This window comes from Gorilla gorilla, chromosome X, assembly GCF_029281585.2.
Source record: "Gorilla gorilla gorilla isolate KB3781 chromosome X, NHGRI_mGorGor1-v2.1_pri, whole genome shotgun sequence".
In the NCBI taxonomy this organism is placed as follows: Eukaryota; Metazoa; Chordata; class Mammalia; order Primates; family Hominidae; genus Gorilla; species Gorilla gorilla.
In genome coordinates, this window is record NC_073247.2 from 124,398,586 (window position 1) to 124,419,715 (window position 21,130).

General features: G+C 42.1%; 1 protein-coding gene across 2 annotated transcripts in view; it reads right to left on the bottom strand.

The window, feature by feature from the left end:
- Positions 1-259: 259 nt before the first annotated feature.
- Positions 260-21,130, bottom strand: part of LHFPL1 (LHFPL tetraspan subfamily member 1) — a 54,492-nt gene continuing 33,621 nt past the window's right edge. The window contains exon 4 of one of the 2 annotated variants that reach the window (XM_004064731.5): positions 260-6,471. In XM_004064731.5, coding sequence (XP_004064779.1) covers positions 6,290-6,471 — 182 coding nt within the window. In that variant the 3' untranslated portion in view covers positions 260-6,289. The remainder of the gene's footprint in view (positions 6,472-21,130) is intronic. The other variant, XM_055375959.2, reaches the window with a different exon arrangement.

Genomic DNA, 21,130 nt, shown 5'->3' on the forward strand with positions numbered 1-21,130 from the left:
AAGTGGAGCCAAGATTCTAAATTTCTAATACATTCTCAATGTGATACTGACACTTTTGGACCATAGCCCACCCTTTGTGTAGCAAGGGTATAGATAACATGTAAAGCCATGAGATTGAATGAACTCACCAAGGGGGTGAGAATAGACAAGGAAAAGGTGCAAGGGTAGCTAGTTTTTCTCTCTAAATAGTTGAGAACTTGGTGCAAGCATAGAGCAGGGAAATTATTACGTTTAACCAGGGCTGGGTTTTTTTTTTTTTGATAAATATATGGCAGAATTAAAGAGGGGAAAAGAGTGGAACATTTATGGAAGGGGTGATTACAATGATAAACTAGGGACTCTAGTTGTGTAACTAGGATGGGGTCAAATAGTTGGTAGAGTTGGGATGTTAAAAAACTTGAGATGAAAGAATAAGAAGTGTTGGTCAGGAATGGGAGATTTGACATCAGGACTTTAGTGATTGTGTGTTTACTGTTGATGTCAAGAGTGGGAGCTACAAAGGTTGGGTAGAAAAAAAATATTATTGGAGGTAAAGAAGTCAAAGAGTTTAGAGGCCAGTAAATTGGAAGAGTGGTTCACATGATGTTGAAATTTCTAAAAGGATGAAAGAAATAAAAATAGAGAAGAGACTGAGCCAGGTGCTAAAGTCCTTATGAATGAGGGATGACTAGGAGGTCAGTAGATGATAGCAAAAATAAAGAGAGGGTGGTATGGTGTAGTGGCATCTACAGATTCTGACTCAGTTGAACTGGGATGGACAAAAGCATGAAAATTTTTTAAAAGCTTCCCAGGAGATTCTAATGTCGACCAGGATTAAAAATCACTACATTAGAATAATCAATGCAAATTAAAATGAATGGGGCCACCGAATGATTAACTCCTTCTATAGTTGCTGAGAATTGTGGAGTCAATAGCCAGTGTTATCTTAGAATGTTAGTAAGCTCAGTTAACTGCCTTGCCCAAGGACACACAGCTAATAAATGTTTGAGCTGAGATTCAAACCTTGATTTGTCCGACTACAAATCGTGGACCGATTTCACTTTACCATGTTGCCTAGGAGGGCAATATTTTAGTGCAGAAGATACTGAGATATCTTCGAAAGAAAGTCGAAGTGTCCCAAATGAAATTCTAATAAGCCACAGTGGGAGGAGACACTGTTTCTCTGGAGTGGTTCTGATATTTACCTCTTTATTTACCCTTTGTCCCTCTTGAACTTTCTACCAGCTTTGATTCTCATCTGTAGTTTCTACCACCTCTTCTAATGTCTCTTTCATGTAGCAGAGACACTACATGAAAGGCAGGCAACATCAGGGTCCTGCCAATGTGGATGCTGGCTGGCCCTGATACCCCCCACCCCCACCACCCCCTGACTCCCAAGTACTGTTCTCTAGGCCTCGTTTCTGGAAGGGGAGGAAGGAGAAGAATACGGCATTGCCATCAAAACCTAGCGTTTTGTCTCCCCCTACTTCTGCCTCCTAACATATCAGCAGCTCTGTATAATGAAAATCTAAATTATTTGTGTGCACACATAGCAACTGTTTATTTGCTGTTAGCTTTGAGGACTCAGTGGGGGTTTGACGAGTTTAGAGAAGAGATCTGGGAGATCTCCCTGGGAGAGCCAAGTCTCAGAAGTAGATGAAAAAATGAAGCTTAAAATGCATTTCTCTACATCTGAGAGAGAGGCCAGTAATAAGTATCTTTCAACTCCAGCCTCACTGCAGCTCAGAAAATACTCTTTAACCAAGGACACAAGGTAGCTATGATTCTTTGGAAGAGCCCTGACTGCTGTCTACTAAGAAAGCTTTACTGGGTATGGCTGGAGATTGATTGTGAGTTCTAGAAATAGCACACCTTTCCCCTCAAGCCAACAAGTAGGATGCCTTCCATCCTTTACAAAATATATTCAGTATTAGTTTTCTTGAAAGTTCCATTTTTCCCATCACTGGGCTTCCTAGGGACCAAATACCATCTTGAAACTACTTTAAATTAATATGAATGTTTCTACAGAGAGTGAATACCAGACTCAGAAGAAAGTATCCCCATCATATATTGAAGGAGCTAGACCTTTCCTTAGTACAATTTGTTTGACAAATTTATAAAGCCTCTGCTTCCCAGAAGCTTCCTCATTCCCTCATCCTCACAGGGTTTTCCCTCATCCAGCCAAGACTTCGTATTGCCATCTACTCTTGCATAAGCCAGAACTCCTTTCCCAGAGACCAGATCCTTTCCATCTTGGCTCAGGTCACACGCTCGCTCCTGCAAGGCAGAACCCACTGCCTGGAAGTCACTAGCAGCTGTAAGTGAATGAAGGAAGCTACTCCTCTGAGAGCAGAGGTAATGAGGTGTGACATTAGAGAGACAGCACCACTGAAGACATACCCTAGTGACTTAACACTTGCTAGCCCAGGTGTAGAAATTTCAATCCTCTAGACACAAAAGCATGCCAATTGGGAAGTTGTTGCCCATCTGAGATTATTGTCTGAAAGGAGTATCTTGCAAAACGGGCTCTTATGAAATACTAAATGGACTGTGAGTTAGCCCAGATGAATCACCTCCTACCTCTCACCCCTTCCCAAGATCTAAGTGGTTCCAGGGTCAGAATGGGCCCATAGTTAGGCACTCGGCCTGCATGCCCAGGTAAGGAACATGACAGCCAGCTAGGCATGGGACAAACTGCAGAGTCTCTTAGGTTCTCACCTCATTCATTCAGCCTCCACCTGACCCATGGACTCTCCTTCCTTTCTGTACAATAGCAGCCCAAGACGCAGATTTAGCTTCTAAGTTTGCTCCAGGCCATGGGGAAAAGAACCAAGTCTTGTCAGGCGTCTATGTAAAAACAAGGCCTGGCAGGAAGCAGGAAAGAAACCAGACATAGGCAAGGAGGAATTTTAATTCGAATTGAACATGGGGCTAGATCCCTCTTTGAATATAAGCCCCTGAAGACCTGGTTTCTTCACAGAAAAAAAAAAATATATATATCTTTTAAATCCAGTTTCCTTTCATTGGAAAAGAGGAGAAAACATTCCAACTTACTTCACCTGCAACTAACTCCTCCAAGGTGATAGTTATTTAAAGTGTTCTTTCAAATTAACCCCTTCCTCTTCAGTCTCCCTTCCAGGGTCCAATTACTTCACAGTGTGTTTAAGCATCTGGGCCATGGAGGAAAGCAAAGCATATACTTCCTGGGAAGCAGTGCATAAGGCAATGGCATTGTCTGGTGGCTAAGAGCACTCACTGAAATGTTATTTCCCATTGGCCCCTCATAACCCCAATCCCAAGCTTCATTCTCCACCCTTCCCTGCCATGCTCTATGCCAAAGGAGTCTGACCTCAATGGGCTATTGCAACAGGCTTCTTTGCCAGCTGCCATTTGGCTGGGTCTTTGATCTCCTATCAAAGAGTGGAAAGAGAGTGAGATATGGGTGTTCATTCCCCTCTCTCCCTCCTTACTGCATTTGGGCAGAGACTACATTGTGCTACCTGAAGCAACAGCTCCTGTGAGGCAGCCCCTCTTGTACATGTGCAGTGCTTACTGGGTGCCAATAACACTGTTTCTTCCCTTTGTCCTTTCAGTGTTAGGAGTAATAATAATAACAGCCCCTCACTGTTCATAGTCTTTCTATGCCTCACAATCACTGGTAAGTTCCCTTAACCCTGCACACGCCATCATAAATTGTCCCTTCACTAAGCTCATCTCAGCTAAACTCCTTGAGTATACTTGGCAGGATTCTGACTTATACACTCACTTTGACAAAGTCTATCCTACAGAATTCCAGCAGGTTGCCTAGCCTGAAAAGAGAGATCACCTGATCCAACTACCTTTTCTGAAGTGAGCTATCTGCCTTTTCTCAAATATTTGACATATTCTCTATACAGTGGGCCCTCCTAAATTAAGGTCACATTATTGTGTCTACACAATAAAACTGAGGTTTAAGCTAGTTGCATTTTTGTTTTAGCTGTTCTTCGTCATCTTTCTTAAAGAAAGGAGATGCTGCAAACACATTACATTGCTTCCTTCCCAGTGAGGTATGTTCAAGTTGGCCTTACCTTAAACACTTAATGCAGTTCCATGAGGGATATAATACTTGACATGAATTCAATCACCAGTTCCCTACCACCTGTTATTCCTCTTGCATTTGCCATCTTGATGATAGGAGTCGCCCACATACCGGAGTGGTCATCCCAAAATTTTCACTTGCCAATACCTACACATATCCATTAGACAATAAATCCTGTGGCATGTACTTCCTAAATATCTTCTTTCAAATTCATCCATCTGCTCCAGCCTCACAATCACTACCTTCCTCCAGGCCTTGACCATTTTATACCTAGATTATTGAAATATCTCTAGTTCTCCTCGTCTTTTCTTTCATTCTCCTCACTTTAGCCAAACTTATCTTTGAAAGTTACAAGTTTGTTCAGGTCACTTCCCTTTCAATGACTCTTCTTTAGGATAAAATTCAAACGCCTTATTCTGGAGTAAAAGGTCCCACAGAATCTGGCTACTGCTTCCCTTTTCAACTTCAGCTTTTGCCACCTCTCTTTTTACACCCATACGTCATTCTAATGCTGTCTCCATGACTTGGGTGCCATCATTGCTTGTCTCGTGTACTCTTTACCTTTTCTAACAAAGCTCCTGCTATTCATCTCTCGGACCCATCTTCTTTGCTAGGATGCTTTCCCATGAACCCTTTCATGCCAAGTTGGTTTAATGGCTTCTCTGTGATCCTTTAGCTACTCTTCTTCACTTTTCTAGCACTAAATACACTCACGAGTACTTATTGACATGTCTCTCAATACCTCACCACTATCCCTTTTAAGGTGAAAAACTGTCTTTGTCCTTTTATCCCCAGAACTTAGCACAGAATCTGTCATACAGTAAGATGCTCAAGAAATGTTTTCTAAATGAGTGACTCAATGAATGAATCAACTATAGATGGAGGAAGCATTTAAATTCACTTACCTATGTAAAGCCAATATAAGAACTCTGACCTCTCATGAGATAGCATATAACTTACGAAGCCAGTTTTTTTTCTATTTTCTATCCCTCTAGGTAGTGCTGTACCAAAACCATGCTGGAATTATTAAGAATAGAAACAGATGAGCTGGCCTTTTGAATCACGGGCCCTCCCCATTCCCTAAAGCTGTAGTTACGGAACAATAGCTGTAGTTATGGAACAATAGAGCTGGCCTGAATTAACTGGGGGGGAGGAGTGAGACAAAGTCTGCCCCCAGGAGACAGCAAGTTCTTCTACACCATCCATCAACCTTGAGCACAGATGGGATGGAGTCCAGGCCTAAAAATACATCAGCCCTAGGTGACATCAGTGCTGTGTTCTTTTGTGGCTAACTTGCCCCAGATGGAGGAGAGATCATTTGATGAACAGTCTTTGAAACAGGCAGATGAACTTATGTCACATTAGGAGTGACTATAGGGGGTAAAAGGCCACTGTGGATTTCCTAGTCAATAAAAATGATCTCTGATAGAAATTTCAATAAGTATCTAGCAGAAGCATCCTTGTCACTGTCACCATGAATTTAAATTTATTGAGTGCCCCACAAATGCTAGTCTGTTCTCAGTACATTTGATGAACACCATTTCTTTATCTCTAAAGGATGAGAGAATATTTGCTACTATATATTTTTTTTGCTCATCACCCAGCCAGAATACAAATTGAACTCCTATGAATATTCTAAAGCATAATGAGGAAGGGGCTCCAGGCTAAATGCAAGTATCCTTGATTAATGTTTTCCCCACCACTGGGAATCACCCTCCCCTGCCCCCCTGAAGCTTCCCCACAAGGTTGGGGGGGAAGCAGGAGAAAAAAAGGAAGAGCCAAGGTATACTCCTGATAACGACACAAAAATTGAGCAGTAGTACTCCAGAGATGTTTGGGGGTGACAATAAATACCTGGGAATGAACTGATGAACTGTGTGAATGGAGTGGTAGGAACCAGCTCTGCCCACCTCGTGCTCCCTCCCTGCACAACTATTCTTACCCAGCCTTAGCTTTGGATCCTATTTTGCATAAAGGGGTACTTTGGGTCTTCGGGTTAGCATGACTTGCCAGTTGGGTAAATGTCTGAGAATGTTTCCTCTGATGAATTTTATAAACAGCCAGTGACCTACTGGCTTAAAGATAAGTGAAAATGAACGACAATTAGTTTAAAAAGCATGAAAACACTAGGCTATGCTAATGACAGTCAGATGACAAATGGCCTAATCCTTAGTACCTCTTTTCAGGGCTCCCTCCTCCCCTTTCCCACCCTCTCCAATCTTCTTTCAAAGCTCAAGGTTTGAGGCAATGGTCAAGCTCCATAGCATAAGAATTGGTATTCCTCATGATGCTCTCCACCAATATGACAGGCTTGGGGTTTCTTCCAGCAAAGCAAGAGAGCCAGGTGCAGATCAACATGGCTGCAGCTGCTCCACCTCCAGCACAGTAATAGGCCCAGCCAAGCCGACAGGTACCTGTGAGAACAGGGACAGAGAATGAGGATTGGGTTGTCTTTTCATATTTTCTCTTTGGTAATGAACTATAGAAATGATTCCAGAAAGTACAGTTTTTATACATTCTCTTTGGGATGCTATGGTTAGGGTGAGAATAGGAAACAGCGAATGTCCCTGGGCTTCCTATTTTCTTCTTTCCTTCTGTGCTGACTGCTGATCTTTGCTTCAGCAAGAGGTTGTAAGATTTTATTTTTTTGTTAGAGTAGGAGCCTGGGGGTGGTATGGGTGGCAATGCTAATGACAATGATGACAAGAACAACTTGATAAGATGTCAAGCATTATGCTAAGCTCTTTAAACATATACCTCATTGATCATTACAGTAATTATATGAGATAGGTACTCTTATTATCCCTGTTTTACAAAGGACGAAGCAACTGAGGCACACACAGCTACAGAAGATGAGGCAACTGAAAACCACACAGCCGGCAAGTGGTAAAGATACAAATGCTGACTCATCATAACTTCAAAACTCCACACTTTGAACCACAGTGATAGAATACTGTACATGGGCTGCCTGCATCATCAGGGGATTAGACAGGTAAAATAAAATCAACTCCCTCTTACATCATGTCTCTATCCTAACCTAGCCTTTCAACACCCAGGAAAGAAATATGCATTGGAATCAAAGCCAAGCTTTGAAGTGGGTAGTTTTCTCTTTAAAAGGTAATGGGAAAGGTCACCTGCTCAAAAACATCCACCCCGCCACCTGCTATTCCATCAGAGACAGGTTCCTTTGTCTGAAAGATTTGTGACTTTTCAGCCATCCTTCAGAAAATGTCAATGCCTAGAAAAATAAGAGCTATTACTTTACAAGGTATCAAAGTGGCTAACTGCTAAAATAAAGTGCTTAAGCAAACAGGACTCAAGAAATTATGGTAGGGTCCCAGTGATACAAAATTGCAGAGAGGCCCTGAGAAGAGAGATAGGCAGCAACTTTCACCTATCTCTCTCTATCTAAATCTTGAAGAAAGTTAATCCTGACTACAGTCAGTGGAGGATGTCAAGATTGATCTGTATGACAATTTATTTTTTTAAAGGCTAAATTCAAATAACTAATTATTTATTTTCACATACTACCTGGTGAACCTTAATTTTACTACTTTTAATTGATTAGTTGGTGTCTCCTAGAAAGAGTCTAAGATGCGCCCAAGCTTGGCTGCTTCGCTTTCCCATTCAGGCCAGCCTAATTTATCCCCACATTTCCCATCTCAGAAATAAAATAGTCTACCACCAAGTCATGTCTCATGCTGTTTCTCCTGCCAGAAACATCTTCTCTCCTCTTATTCACCAATTTATAGCTTCCTCAGAACACTATCCAGAACTTGGCACCTGCTTGAAGCCCTCCCTTGATTCACTCCATTGGGCTCATGTCACCTCAACCAAGTAGCCCTCCCGGAATGTATCCGTATACTCCATAGACAGATGTACCTGCTGGACAAAATATTGGGAGAAAGATCTACATTTCACATTTTTTTATCTGCCCATTCCTCTCTTCCAGATTGTTGGCTCAATAGTACAGATGCATTTGTTTCTTTTCGTGATTATGCTTTCATGTGCTCTATCCACAGTGGGTACCATTTCAGTATGTGTGATTTAGCCTAACAGTACTTCAAAGCTGAGTACATTGGCATTTTCAACCCTTAACACCTAAAACTATGGCTTAAATTTTGAATTAAAGTTGAAAAACCAGCGAATATAGTATTTTATTTCTTTCTGGAATGTGCCCTGATCCCTTGTACCTTAAGGCTTATGCACATTCTGTTTCCTTTGCCTAAAACATTTACTGCATGTGCACATGTACGCATATACTTTCCACTACTTTCTTTACTTAGTCAATATTTAATAATTCCTCAGAACTAAACATAATCATTAATTCTTTAGTGAAGTTTTCTCTGACCTTCCTAAGTCAACTTCCCTCATCAGAGGCTCTCGCAATACCATGTATCCTTCCTCTCTACTTGAATGGGTGAATGGATCCCTTATCCCCTCTTATGACCAGTGTCAAGTGTTACAGTCCTTCAGAGGAAATAGTACTTTACCAATAGACCTGGGCAGTCTAAAGTTCCTGAACTCCTGTGGTCCCACCCAAAATCATGGTGAAAGCCCAATTACAGCAGCTATGAAAATAGTGCCTCTGAAGGCTTAGAAAGAGCAAATTTGAAAGAGAAGCCTCCTTTGAGAAAGGAGCTCAACTATCTCCAAAGTAGTTTAAACGTGAACAACAATGGTGGACTCTCAAGACAGTAAACTGAAGAATACCATATAGAGACAAGCAGCCTGTAGAGCTGTATCCCCTCCTTGTTGCTCCTCCCCCTAGACACACACACACAAACACACACACTGTCACGCACACACGCACTCCCTGGTTCACATACACAAAGTAGGAAGGTTTGAAAAATGTTTTGGAATTCACAGAGTGAAAACTCCAGAGACTGGAAAACCTTCAACTTCTGCCATCAATGGGAAGAAGACTGCAGACTTTATTGCACCTACTTCACAAACTATAATATGAGGCTCCGGTGATAGCCCTGGGAACTCTCTCAGAAGCAGAGAGGTAGAGGCAGAAATCCAGACCAAGTGTCTTTACTCCCAATTCAGTGCTCTGCCCTCTGCAGTTTTTTTTCATCACACCCAAAAGCATTTTTCTCTTACAGGGCCCTTGACCTGTAAGCCCTAAGGAGTGGGGTCTCCTAAGTCAAGTTGTAGTAGACTCACCTGAGCTTCTCTTCTAACCCCCTTCAACAAAAATCTCCTGTAGTCACCTGGCAGAGCAGACAGGAGCCAGCTCTGAGGTGGGCCCATTGTCAAGCAACTTCATCCTCCCCAGCTTATTCCAAATCTAGCCTAGACAAGGCATCAGAACTCTCATTCTGTTCCTTCAGCTGCTTGTCAGGTCATCCCCTCATTTAAGTAGCAAGGATATTTCTATTAGGTACATGCCCCATGGGATCAGGGAAAGACTCATTTCTCTGAATGAAGAGAATAAATGCATAGCATGCCATTAGCCCAAAGCCCTAGGCAGGAAGAAAACTGACAAGAGTGGTCAGCTCCAGAGTGAAGAGCTAGCTAGAAAGGCCACAATAAACCTCACTGAAGTCAGAACCAGGTATCACTGAGCTAGGAGCCAACACTAAAGTGCTCCTATTGCCACCCCAAGTGCCTTGTGAATTCCCTCTTACAGAAATTCCTGTTAGACCTCTGAAGGCATCTAAGCCCCAGACTGCTGTCATAAAGGAAACTAAGGAGAAAGAGGGGAAATATATCTTCCATCCACATCCCTCCCCACAACTCTACCTGTTATCTACCGGAGGAAAAAAAGAGATTATATCATTGGCACTGTAAAAGAAAAAGAAAAAGCAGACCTTTTAAGAACTACCTTACCATTTGGAAAGCCACTGTCAGCACTCAGTTACTTCATAGAAAACTTGCATGCTGATCTGATGGCCCACTGAGGAAATCGTCTATGGAAGGGTGCAAAAGTAGGGAGCAGGTGGCAATGAGTTGCCATATTTTGCCTCTTGTTGCCTTTTAGTGAAGTCCTACGGACCATCATCCATTCCCAAATCCCATTATTTAAACTACTATTGATCCTTATTTTCATCTGACAAACATGTATTGAGTACCGACAATATGCTAGGCATTTTTAATACACAATCTCATTTAATTCTCATAACAGCCATGATTATTTCCATTTACTGCTCAGGGAACTGAGTTTCAGAAAGGTAAATAACTTGGCCCACTTATAAGTGTCAGAATTGCAGTTTGACTGCCAGACCTAACTCAAAGTTCATGATTATCCATTTCAACCATGCTAGGAGAATGAAACCAAGAACACAAATTACTACAGTCCAAGTCTTGCGAGAATATACAATGCCTTCAGCCAATTACTTCACCTTTCTGGACCTCAGTTTCCTTTACTTTTAGTGGAAGGATTTACTGAAGAGAATTCTAAAAGCCCCTTCCAGTTCATATTTTCTATTGTAGTATGAATACGATAAGTGCTTTAAGAGATATATTTGTAAAATACTATAGGAATGTCCAGGGAACGAGGAATTATTTGCAGCTGGGAAAATTTGAGCTCAGGTAAGCCTTTGTAGATGCTACATTTCAACTTGGCTTTAGTAGTAGGAAGTGGGCATTCTAGGCAGAGGGAGTGGTTGGCGTGAGCAAAGTTATGTGAGTGAGAAAGCACATGACATGTTTCAGAGAAAGCATAACATTCAGAGCTGTTTCCAAAAAGGAGCTATAGTTGACAAAATAATAGACTGAATCTACACCAGGAGAGGCCACGAAATCTGTCATCTTTCCTACAAGCAGTGTGAAACAATGGAAAGTTTCTGAGCAGGGAACGATATGCTAGAGCAAGGTTTCTCAACCTTGTGGCTATTGACATTTTGGGTTGGACATTTATTTGGTGTGGGGGCGGGGGCAGGGGGCGGTTTTCCTGTACGCTGTAACACCCTGGCTTCTACCCACTATATGTCTATAGCAACTTATTCTTCCTCCCCACCAAGTTGTGAAAACCAAAAATGTCACCAGACATTGCCAAATGTCCCCTGGTGTGAGGGGAGGTTGCTTTCTATTGAGAACCACTAAGTTAGAGGTATTGCCTGGAAATATTAACCTGAAAGGTCTGTGTCAAATAGATTGGAGGCAAATGGAGGATATAGGCAGAGAGAGTTACCAGAGGTCACGGACACTGCTACACATCCAACAATACATAGAACAGTTCTCCACAACAAAAAATGATCTGGCCAAAAAGTGTCAATATTGTCTAGGTTGAGCAATCCTCATGTAGACAAACACCAGATATTTATACTTTAAATTCTATTCAAAATAAATCTTGATGACTAAAAGATTAGCCCAACAGAATGGAATTTCCTCCCTTAAGAACGGCCATGCATGGTTCCTTCTTGACCTGGGAAGCAGACTGGGACTGAGGCATGGTCAATCTTGAGCATTCTGGTATGTTACCCCATGGAAGGCAAGGGAAGCTCAAGGGGAGAGATCTCACAAAGTATTGAGGAGGAAGCACTGATTCCCTGGGAGTAAGGAGACAGGATAAATATTTGAATAAATGTTTTAACTCCACCAGGTCTCAGCTCTTTAACCCTTAAAATGTGGAAAAATAATTAAGTACCTGGCTAAAGACGTCACATTAGGACCAGATGCGTCCTTAAAGTCCCTTGAGAAACACCAAACTAACTGCTTCCTTGCCTTCAGATTAAATGCACTGACTCTACTTCCATGCTAGAATTGTTTAAAAGTCTGTATCCTTAGAAGATACTGCAGGGAGATGACATCACGCCTAGAAATTTTCTCTATATCCATGCATGGGTGTCTGTGAAGAGAAGGATCGGTGGCAGGATAGGGGGAGAAAAGAGGTTCTAACTGCAAATGAGCTTTATGCAAAGCTTCTGGATGAGCCCTGAGATAAGCCTATTCCTTTTTGTGCTCTTCTGTATCATTTCTAACACTCTATCTGTGAGTCACTGAATTCCAGTGTTGAATTTGCTGTGACAGAATCTCTCATACAAGTTATTAAATCATCACTCAGCAGTGGGCCTGACATTTAAATCAAGACACGTTGCTTTTATTCCAAGTTGCACATCAAATTGGTTTGGAATTTGACTCTGTTTCCTTTGATTCAGCATGATGTTATGTTTTACAGCTCACTGTTTAGAGATAAATTGTCACTGGCGGCCACTTAAACTGACCACCCTCCCTAGAGCCGCAGTCCTATGCCCTTCAGGGTTGTGGTGTCTGGCTAGCTGTCAATGGGTCATGATGAGCTATGGGGAGTTAGCCCCAAACCAATGCTTGTGGTGGGACCTAGCATTGCTGTGGGCATCAAAATTATGGACCGGAGTGAGTCAGAATCTGATAGAGTGGCTCCCCCATTCAGGGAGCATGTGCAGAATGCCAGCTTAGAAGCCAAGAATGCTAGAGAGTGAATCCAAAAAAGGAGTTCTCTTTGGAGGAAGAAGGAAACAATGTTGAAAAGAAAGGGCATAAAAAGAGAATGAGGTAAGTCTGTCTTTCGAGTGAGTTGAGTCTTCTCTTTCAGAGAATCATCTGATGAAATTCCAGGCTCCTGAAAGGTTGGAGGAAGAGTCAGGGAAGCAGGGATATAGCAAGCCCATAATGACAACTAACACCTCCAAAACTGAATAGGGCTAGATGAAATGTAATGGAACCTTCAGATACATGAAGATTTAATTTCACACAAGTGTTGCCAACAGTCATGTTCTGAGAGCTGCTACTGTAGAAGGAAAAAACAAGCATGCTAGGACCCCGGATTATGGTAAGAAGTGTTGGATATTGGTGTGGCAGGGGAGAGGCTCATGAAGATGGGGTAAGAATTGTGAAGTAGTTTGGAGTTTCAGGGTCAGGCAAGAAGGGAAAAATCCATTTGGACCATGTGAATAGTTCAAGGGTGTAGATTGTATTCCACCAGAAAGATAAGATCCAAATTCTAGGAATTATTGGAATTAGAAGACTGGAGGGTGTTTCAGGTAAGGGGCAAAGAGAACAATATTAGCATTTGTTTTTTCATCTAATATACTCCAATAATCAGGAAGTTTAAGAGACACTGCCCTGGCCTTAGATAGGCAAAAGAAGGGAAGGAATGACACCAAGGATGAGAAGAACCTAAAATGGGAACCTGCATATCATCCTCAACTTCACCACCCAGTGTAGAGGAACAGGACAGATATACAGAGAAATCTGCTTGGGAGTGACCTGGGGGCCTTGATGGCTTTCACAGGCTTCCACATATCAAGCCAGGTAGCCTATAGTGGCCCTGAGGACAAAACCCTCAGCTACAGAGAAGCACCTAGGAATCCTTTGGAATTTGATAGAGTAGGGTGTGAGGGGAAGGAATAGAGAGAAATCAAAGAAGAGAAAGAGACTAAAGGAGAATCAATGGGGTGGGTGGAAGATTAGAACACTAGACATAGAGATCATGGCACATGGAGACTGATGGCTGGGGAGGGTTAAGCTTTTACAGACCTCTTCCTATTGAGGGTATTATTTTTTCTGAAAATAATAAAACAAGTTCAGGAAATAATAAACAAGTTCAGGAAATAATAAACACAGTTCAGGAAAGCCAGTTGTTCTTCTCATCATTGTGGCACCATCTAAAGTCATGAAACCAGGTAACAACCCATCTCCCAAACTACTGTTTGGTACACATGGTAGGGTAAGGGAGGGGTGGTTGCTATTTGCTGACTCAACATATTTTTGCCATGAAGACCTGAATTTTATGTTAGCAAGAAAAGTAGGGGTTTGGAAGGAGCTGGTGGTCCCATCTATTCAGAGACATACTGCTGACTTTAGGGTCTTTATAGGTAGCAACATAAAAACATTTTTAATGCAGCCAAGCTAAATGAACAGAGAACTTTCTCTGCTAGGTTCAGCAAACACAGATGAATAATCCACAAAGATAAAGCAAAGCCAACGAATTCAAGAGCAATTGCCAAACACCCTACCACCCCCACCCCGGCCCCCAGTAAAAAGACAGCCAAAGCTATGAGAACATCTCTCTTCTCACTCTCCAAGCTGGGCGTGAGTGTCAACAGCAGCCCAGATTGGAGGCCCAGAACCTACTGAAGATTCCAGAAGCCTGCCAGGCTCCTTTGCCAGAGAAGAAGAATAAAAAACAACCCACTGAAAACTTCAGTTGTTCAGGTAAATATGTTATTGTGAGTAGCCACTGACTTTTTGGTCCAGTCAGGTCTGCTGGAGGGGTAGGACATTCTGGGTTTTCAACTTCATCACGGTTCAACCCAATGTTCCAAAGGGTAAGGGAAGACCAGGACACTTGCTAGAAAGTCCATGGGAGTACTCAAAGAAGAGCCAAGTCCTCATGATGACAGAAATGCCCTGATTTGGCTGATTTTTCTTTTCTCTCTCACACACTTCTGCCGAACAAATTGAGTCCTTCTATTAAAATCTTCCTCGCCACTATTGAGCATTAGCTTCCGACCTTTCCTCATGTTTTGCCAACCTGTATTGCTTATTTATATCACTTTTCATATAGCTATCCTGAGTTTTAGCTACTCTGCTCATCTTCCATGTCTCAGGCCGAGTTAAATTGTGCTTCTAGGTCTTTCTCCAGATTTACCTTTAGCTGCCTCTGAAAAACACTTCTGGGTCACCCCGTGTTGCCTTTTATACAGCCTGTCAGCTACACCTGGAGCAGATTCTCAGAAGAGCTTTGGGCGCTCTCCTCAAGGAGATGGGTTAAAACCCATCTGACCAAATATTGGATGTATTTGATGCAGCGCTAGCTCTTGAGGACACCTAGTCTCTAGGAAATTGGTTCCTCTCCCCTAACATCTGCTCAGTAGCCCTCTGCTTGCTTCCACTTGAACTTTCTCAGCTAAATAAGTCAGTTACTGGAATAGTAATAGCTAATATTGGTTAAATGTTTCTATATGCCAGTCACTATAGTAAGCTCTGTAAACATATTGTTTTCTCATAGGTAAGATCAACAAACTAGATGAGTGAAAGGGAGCCAGAAGCAGAAACGGGACAAGGAAATAGACTATTAGTGTGAAAAGTGCTCCGATATGGACTGCCACAAGGATATAGGTGAGAGATATCAAATCCAGTTGAAAGGAGCTGGGGAGTTTTCAGGGAAAAATAAGAAGTTAGCTAGGTAAGGAAGGGAAGAAGGGCATTCCCAGCAAAGGGAGTAACACATGCAAAGTTGCAAAGGGGTGGAGGAACATGGTATTTTTGAGGAGGCTGGGCAAGAGAAGAAGATAGGGTGGTGATGGAAGTGATAGCCAGAGTCCCTGTAGGCCTTGCTAAAGAATCTGGACTTTATCCTGAAGGCAATGGGGAACCACTGCTAAAGAAGGATAATGACATCAGATTTGCATTTTAGAAATGTCAGTTTGTCCACAGAATGGGAGATAGATCAAGGCGTTGATGTGCAGTACCTTTGTGGAACAGGGAGAGAGAGAGTCAGGGGCTATTTTCAGTAACCTAGATGAGAACTTACATAAAGAGAAGGAAGATAGATTCTAGAGTTCTCATTGTGTGTCTTAGTGTAACAACAGTAATTTACTCCTTCTGACGACACTACACATTTGTGATTGACATCATTATGGCTGCTTTTGTTAGATTCCATCTGTGTATGTGTGTGTGTATGGATCATGTCTCCTCAAATTAACTACAGGCTTGTTGAAGACTATATCCTTAAATTCTTTGTAGTTTTTTCAATGCCTTATTCAGCATCTTGAATACAGTGAATGTTCAGAATATGCTTTTTGAGTGACTGTTATTAATTTTTGACATAATCCTTGAACATTCAAGAATGCTAGAAAGCCAGACCCAGTGAGCTGACTTACCTCAGGACTCAGAAGTGCATGTTCCCTCATTCTAGCCATTAAATTAGCCCCATACCAGCAATGCCAGCTTTGAACATTAGCTATTTCCATCCATGCTTTATCAGCCAACGGATATACACCATAGAGACTTTTCCAGGTCCAAGGTTCCTGGGTAATGACAAATGCCACAAATAATAACACCCAATATGAGTTTAGTACTTTATCATGTTTAAGGTATTTTATGATCCATTATCTCATTTATTTATTTTTCATTTGTTTTATTCATTCGTCAAGTCCCAGCCAGAGGCAGGAATTATTACAGAGGAAAGAATCGAACAGCCAGATAAAGTGTCTGACCAAGGTCCCCACTTAGAAAATATAGAGACTGAGCCCAGGTCTGTGTGTGCTCAGGAAGTCAGTGTGGTACAGGGAGAAGAGTCTGGGATGAGAGTTACAGGGAAGTGTGCTAGAAATCATGTCCTTTCACAAAATGAACCTGTGAGGCAAGCCATTTATCCTTTCTGTGTTTCAGCTTCTCCGTGAGTAAAATGGAAGTGATACCACCTATCTCACAGAGCAGCTCTGAAGGCCAAAAAGATGACACATACAAAGCACCTAGCACCATGCCTAGAATAATTAATACTTCTCAGATCCTCTTTATCTCAGCTCAACACACTCCCAACTGGTCCAACAAGTTCCCAAAAGTGTCTGAAAGAGCTGTAAAATACAGATTCCTATGCTCCACTCCAGATCTACAAAATTAGTATGTCTGGGGAGAAGGCCCAGATGATTCTGATACACAGTTCCATGGAGAACCACTGGATAGGACCATATCATTAGCCCACATCAGTCTAACTTTTAGAGGAAAAGCAAGAGGAATCCACATTTATTGGAAACCTACACTGTGCTTGATGCAGTGCTAGCAGCTTTCACTTGAAAGATACATTTGTCTCTTTCTCATAATTTCTCACAGCTCACCAGGATGAGGCTAGGTGACAATGATTTGAAAAAGTCATATGACATAGAACACAGATATAACATATATTTTCACCCCTGTAACTCTAGCATCGCCAGGGAATTGCTCCTAGGATTACAGTTGTCCCTAGTTTTCCTCCTGGTTCCTGCGTTTGAAACCCATTTCACTTTATTAAAAAACCTTCTATATTGTCCAACCTATACTAATAACAATAGTAATACTATCAGTTAATGTCAGGCCAAGCAGCTCACACCTGTAATCCCAGCACTTTAAGAGGCCGAGGTGGGCAGCTTAGATGAGTCCAGCAATTCGAGACCAGCCTGGGCAACATGGTGAAGCCCCGTCTCAACAAAAAATATTAAAAAACATAAATAAAAATTTATATTTTTTGTTGAGATGGGGCTTCACCATGTTGCCCAGGCATTAACTGGAAGAAACAGAAACAAGGAATTAAGTGTGTTCACATTCTTTGATCTAAGGACCAGAGAGGCAGGACTGAGAAAGCAGCAGAGAATGAATTCACCTGACTTTACTGCCATCGTGTGGTCATCGCATGAATAGACAACTGGCTCACAATTCTGCATTCATTTTTCCAGTCATTGAGCCTACTAGGCCCTCTGCAAGGCAATGTGAAAATAAGGCCAATTGAATCAGAAGACCTGACCTTGAGGCTATTGCAACAGCCTTGCTTTCCTCTGGAGTCACCAAGCTGGAAGTCACCTTAGTCACCAACTACTCCAGGGGTGAGCACCTCATTCTCATGCAGACTATGTCAGAAAAGATAGAAATGTCTATAAGCACCGTCATTATTTTTCTATTCAAAATGAAAGTAGCTTAGTGGCCTATGGGATGTATAGAGTCTCATTACTTTAAGCACCTCACTATTTTTAATAGAAGATGATCAGTGAGAAAATCTAATGGTAAATTAGCTTTCTAACCTGTTATGCCTTGTACCTGTAGAGCATTGTCTTCATAAAGCACATTTATCTGCATGTTGTCATGTTATGGCCAAAACAATTTTTGAAGGTAGGTATATTAGTCCATTCTCATGCTGCTATGAAGAAATACCTGAAACTGGGTAATTTAAAAAAAAAAAAAAAGCCGGGCGCAGTGGCTCACGCCTGTAATCCCAGCACTTTGGGAGGCTGAGACGGGTGGATCACGAGGTCAGGTGTTCGAGACCAGCCTGACCAACATGATGAAACCCTGTCTCTACTAAAAATACAAAAATTAGCCGGGTGTGGTGGTGCACGCCTGTAATCTCAGCTACTCAGGAGGCTGAGACAGAAGAATTGCTTGAGTCTGGGGGTCAGAGGCTGCAGTGAGCCGATATCGTGCCACTGCACTTCAGCCTGGGCTACAGAGCCAGACTCCGTCTCAAAAAAAAAAAAAAAAAAAAAAAGAGGTTTACTTGACTCACAGTTCCACATGGCTGGGGAGGCCTCAGGAAACTTATCATCATGCCAGAAGGCACCTCTTCACAGAGCAGCAGGAGAGAGAATGAGTGCAAGGAGGGGAAATGCCAGATGCTTATAAAGCCATCAGATCTTGTGAGACTCGCTTATTATCATGAGAACAGCATGGGGGAAACTTTCGCCATGATTCAGTTATCTCCACCTAGTCCTGCCCTAGACACGTGGGGATTATTACAATTCAAGGTGAGATTTTGATGGGGACACAGAGTCAAACCATATCAGTAGGTATTATCATCCTCACTTTAGTTGTGGGGAAACAGGTTTAAAGAAGTGAAATTACTTATCTATGGTGATACAGTCAGATAGCAACAGAGCCACCCTACAATTTGTTCGTTCCATTCAGTGCAACACTGAGCATGCCAAGCACTACGGACGTGCGGTTGAAATCATGTCCTGTCACAAACTTAACCTCTGGGGCAAGTCATCAAACCTTTTTGAGTTTCAGCTCCCCATGAGTAAAACAGAAGCGATACCAACTACCTCACAGAGCAGTTGCTTAAGTTGCCTTTTAACTGACTGATTCCCCCACTGCCTGCTCCAGCTCAGCACAGCTTCTTCTCTGGCTGGATACTCCTCTCTGTGTGGGCTAGATGGGCAACTAAAAAATCTTAAGCAACACCTAAGCCATGGATTTTCAAGGACTGCCTGCCAGGGCATTCTAGCTGATGCTGCAGGAAAATTGTGAGGGGCGGATGGCCTCCTATAGATGAGTTGCTTTGGACAATCCCTTTGGCCAATCTCTGGCCCCTCCTTCCATGGGTGGGTATTACTTTCTTTTTTTTTCTTTTCCTCTATAACCTAATCTTGATGGGGTGGGTATTACTAAAAAGCTCCTCTCCTCTAGAAGGGATGCCTTAAGTAGATTGCTGTAGTTTTTATTGTACATTTTTAACATATACAATATGATGTTTTTATATACCTATAGTGAAATTACTACAGTCAAGCAAATTAGCATATATTTCTCCTGTTTGTGTGTGTGTGTGTGCGTACACATTAAAAGGACCTGATATCTGCTCTTCTGTTATTTAAATACAAAATAGGTAGACGTGAAATTAGATCAAAGACCTCACCATAAAAGTAGGCATATCATAACACAGGGAACTAGGCATGTATCTGGGGCCTCTGAGTACTCATCGATCTAGTCCAATGCTCTCTATGTGAAAACAAGGAAACTAAGGGTCAGAGTGCCAAAGTGAGGTGCCCAGGCAAGCTTAGGAAAATCAAAACCCAGGTGCCCTGATACCCTGGCCACGGTTGTTTCTACCACACTTTGATGCCCTGCTATGGGCATGGAAATGTGTTAGACTGCTTCTTTGTGCTGTGGTGAGCACAAGAAAACAAACTGTCCATAAAGAAGGAAACTGACAGAAAGAAAAGGTAACAGGAAATGCCTGGAAACTGAACCCACAAAGGTCAAACCCCAAGTCACCATAAAAGGCTTTGAACTGGCAAGAATGAGCGGAAATGATGGGAGAACAAAGGAAATGAACCTCCAGGAGAGGAAACACAGGGAGCACACACATGGCTTTTGGGTAGCCTCTACTGCAGGCTTTTGCCAAGTGTGTGTTGGAGGTGGTCTCTCCTTCCCTCCCAGAAGCCAAGTCTGGGGCATCCCCTCCAAAAAGGCTCTTGAGACCTAGGCTGCTACTAATAGCAAGTTACATATAATGCAGCCTATTGTGCTTTGTATGTGTCTATACTTCACTTAATCTTCTCATTAACCCTACGGAGAGAAATACTATTACCAATCCTCATTAATGGAGGCTTGCACAACTTGTAAATGGTAAGGCTCATATTTGAACCCAGGTCATTCTAATATTAACCTGTGCATTTAGCCTTCATGCTGCATATATTGGCTCCTTGCTGTAATAGGTCCTTTTTCTGAAAACTAAAGTACTGGGAACATTTTTATTTTAACAACTGGTATCAGGATGATGATGATGATGATGATGATGATATCAGATATCAACTATTGACTGGTTACTATGTACCAAATACTATACCGTGTGTATTGCATGCATTATCTCATCTAATCCTCACAACAATCCATGAGGTAGTAACAAACTCACAAATGCTGAATAATTTGCCCAAGGTCACAGAGCTAAGAATGTAGCTATGCAAAAGCCCAGTCTTACAACTAGGCAATCTATGCCCAACCCTGTCTTTCAATTAGAGGCTTGATGAAGAATAGCATCAATTTAGAATTGGACTTCTCAAGAATTCATCTGTGTGGCATCAAGTCCATAAAATCTTCATTTGATGGCTGGAGTTCAATTAACAACCAGCAAAGCATTTTTCTCAGCTTAAATTTTTCATTTATTTAATAAAATTAAGGTATATGAAAAGCATTGCACTTGACAGGGCTGTTGCAAGGAGCCTTTACCTGTTTTCTCCCTCTTGTTGAATGGGTGATTCATTCAAGAAACAGATACTGGGTTGCCATTAAGCAGCATCTACCGTATACGTGGGAGTAAGGAAACTAGCCCTAGGTCACTAGTTGTGGGGCCTTCAGAAAGTCACCTGCCCTTATTTGCCCCACTGACTGATCTCAAGGTCCCTCTCAGTTTAAGTTTCAGTGCAGGTTCTCAGTTAATGTTTGTTCATTTTCTGTTTTAAATATTTGGCTGTTAGTTTCTTCTTTAAGTGAAGAAAAGAAGTAAAGGAGTCAATTTCCTAAACTGTTCAACTGAAGACTCTGGTGGGACAGGGTCAGGTACATAATTTTCCAGGAGGGTAGAGTGGACACAAGGGAGTCCTGGGACAGCAAGGGACCTGGAAGAAGGACTGGAAGACACAAGAGAAGAACCTGGAAACAAAAGAGGCAATGGAA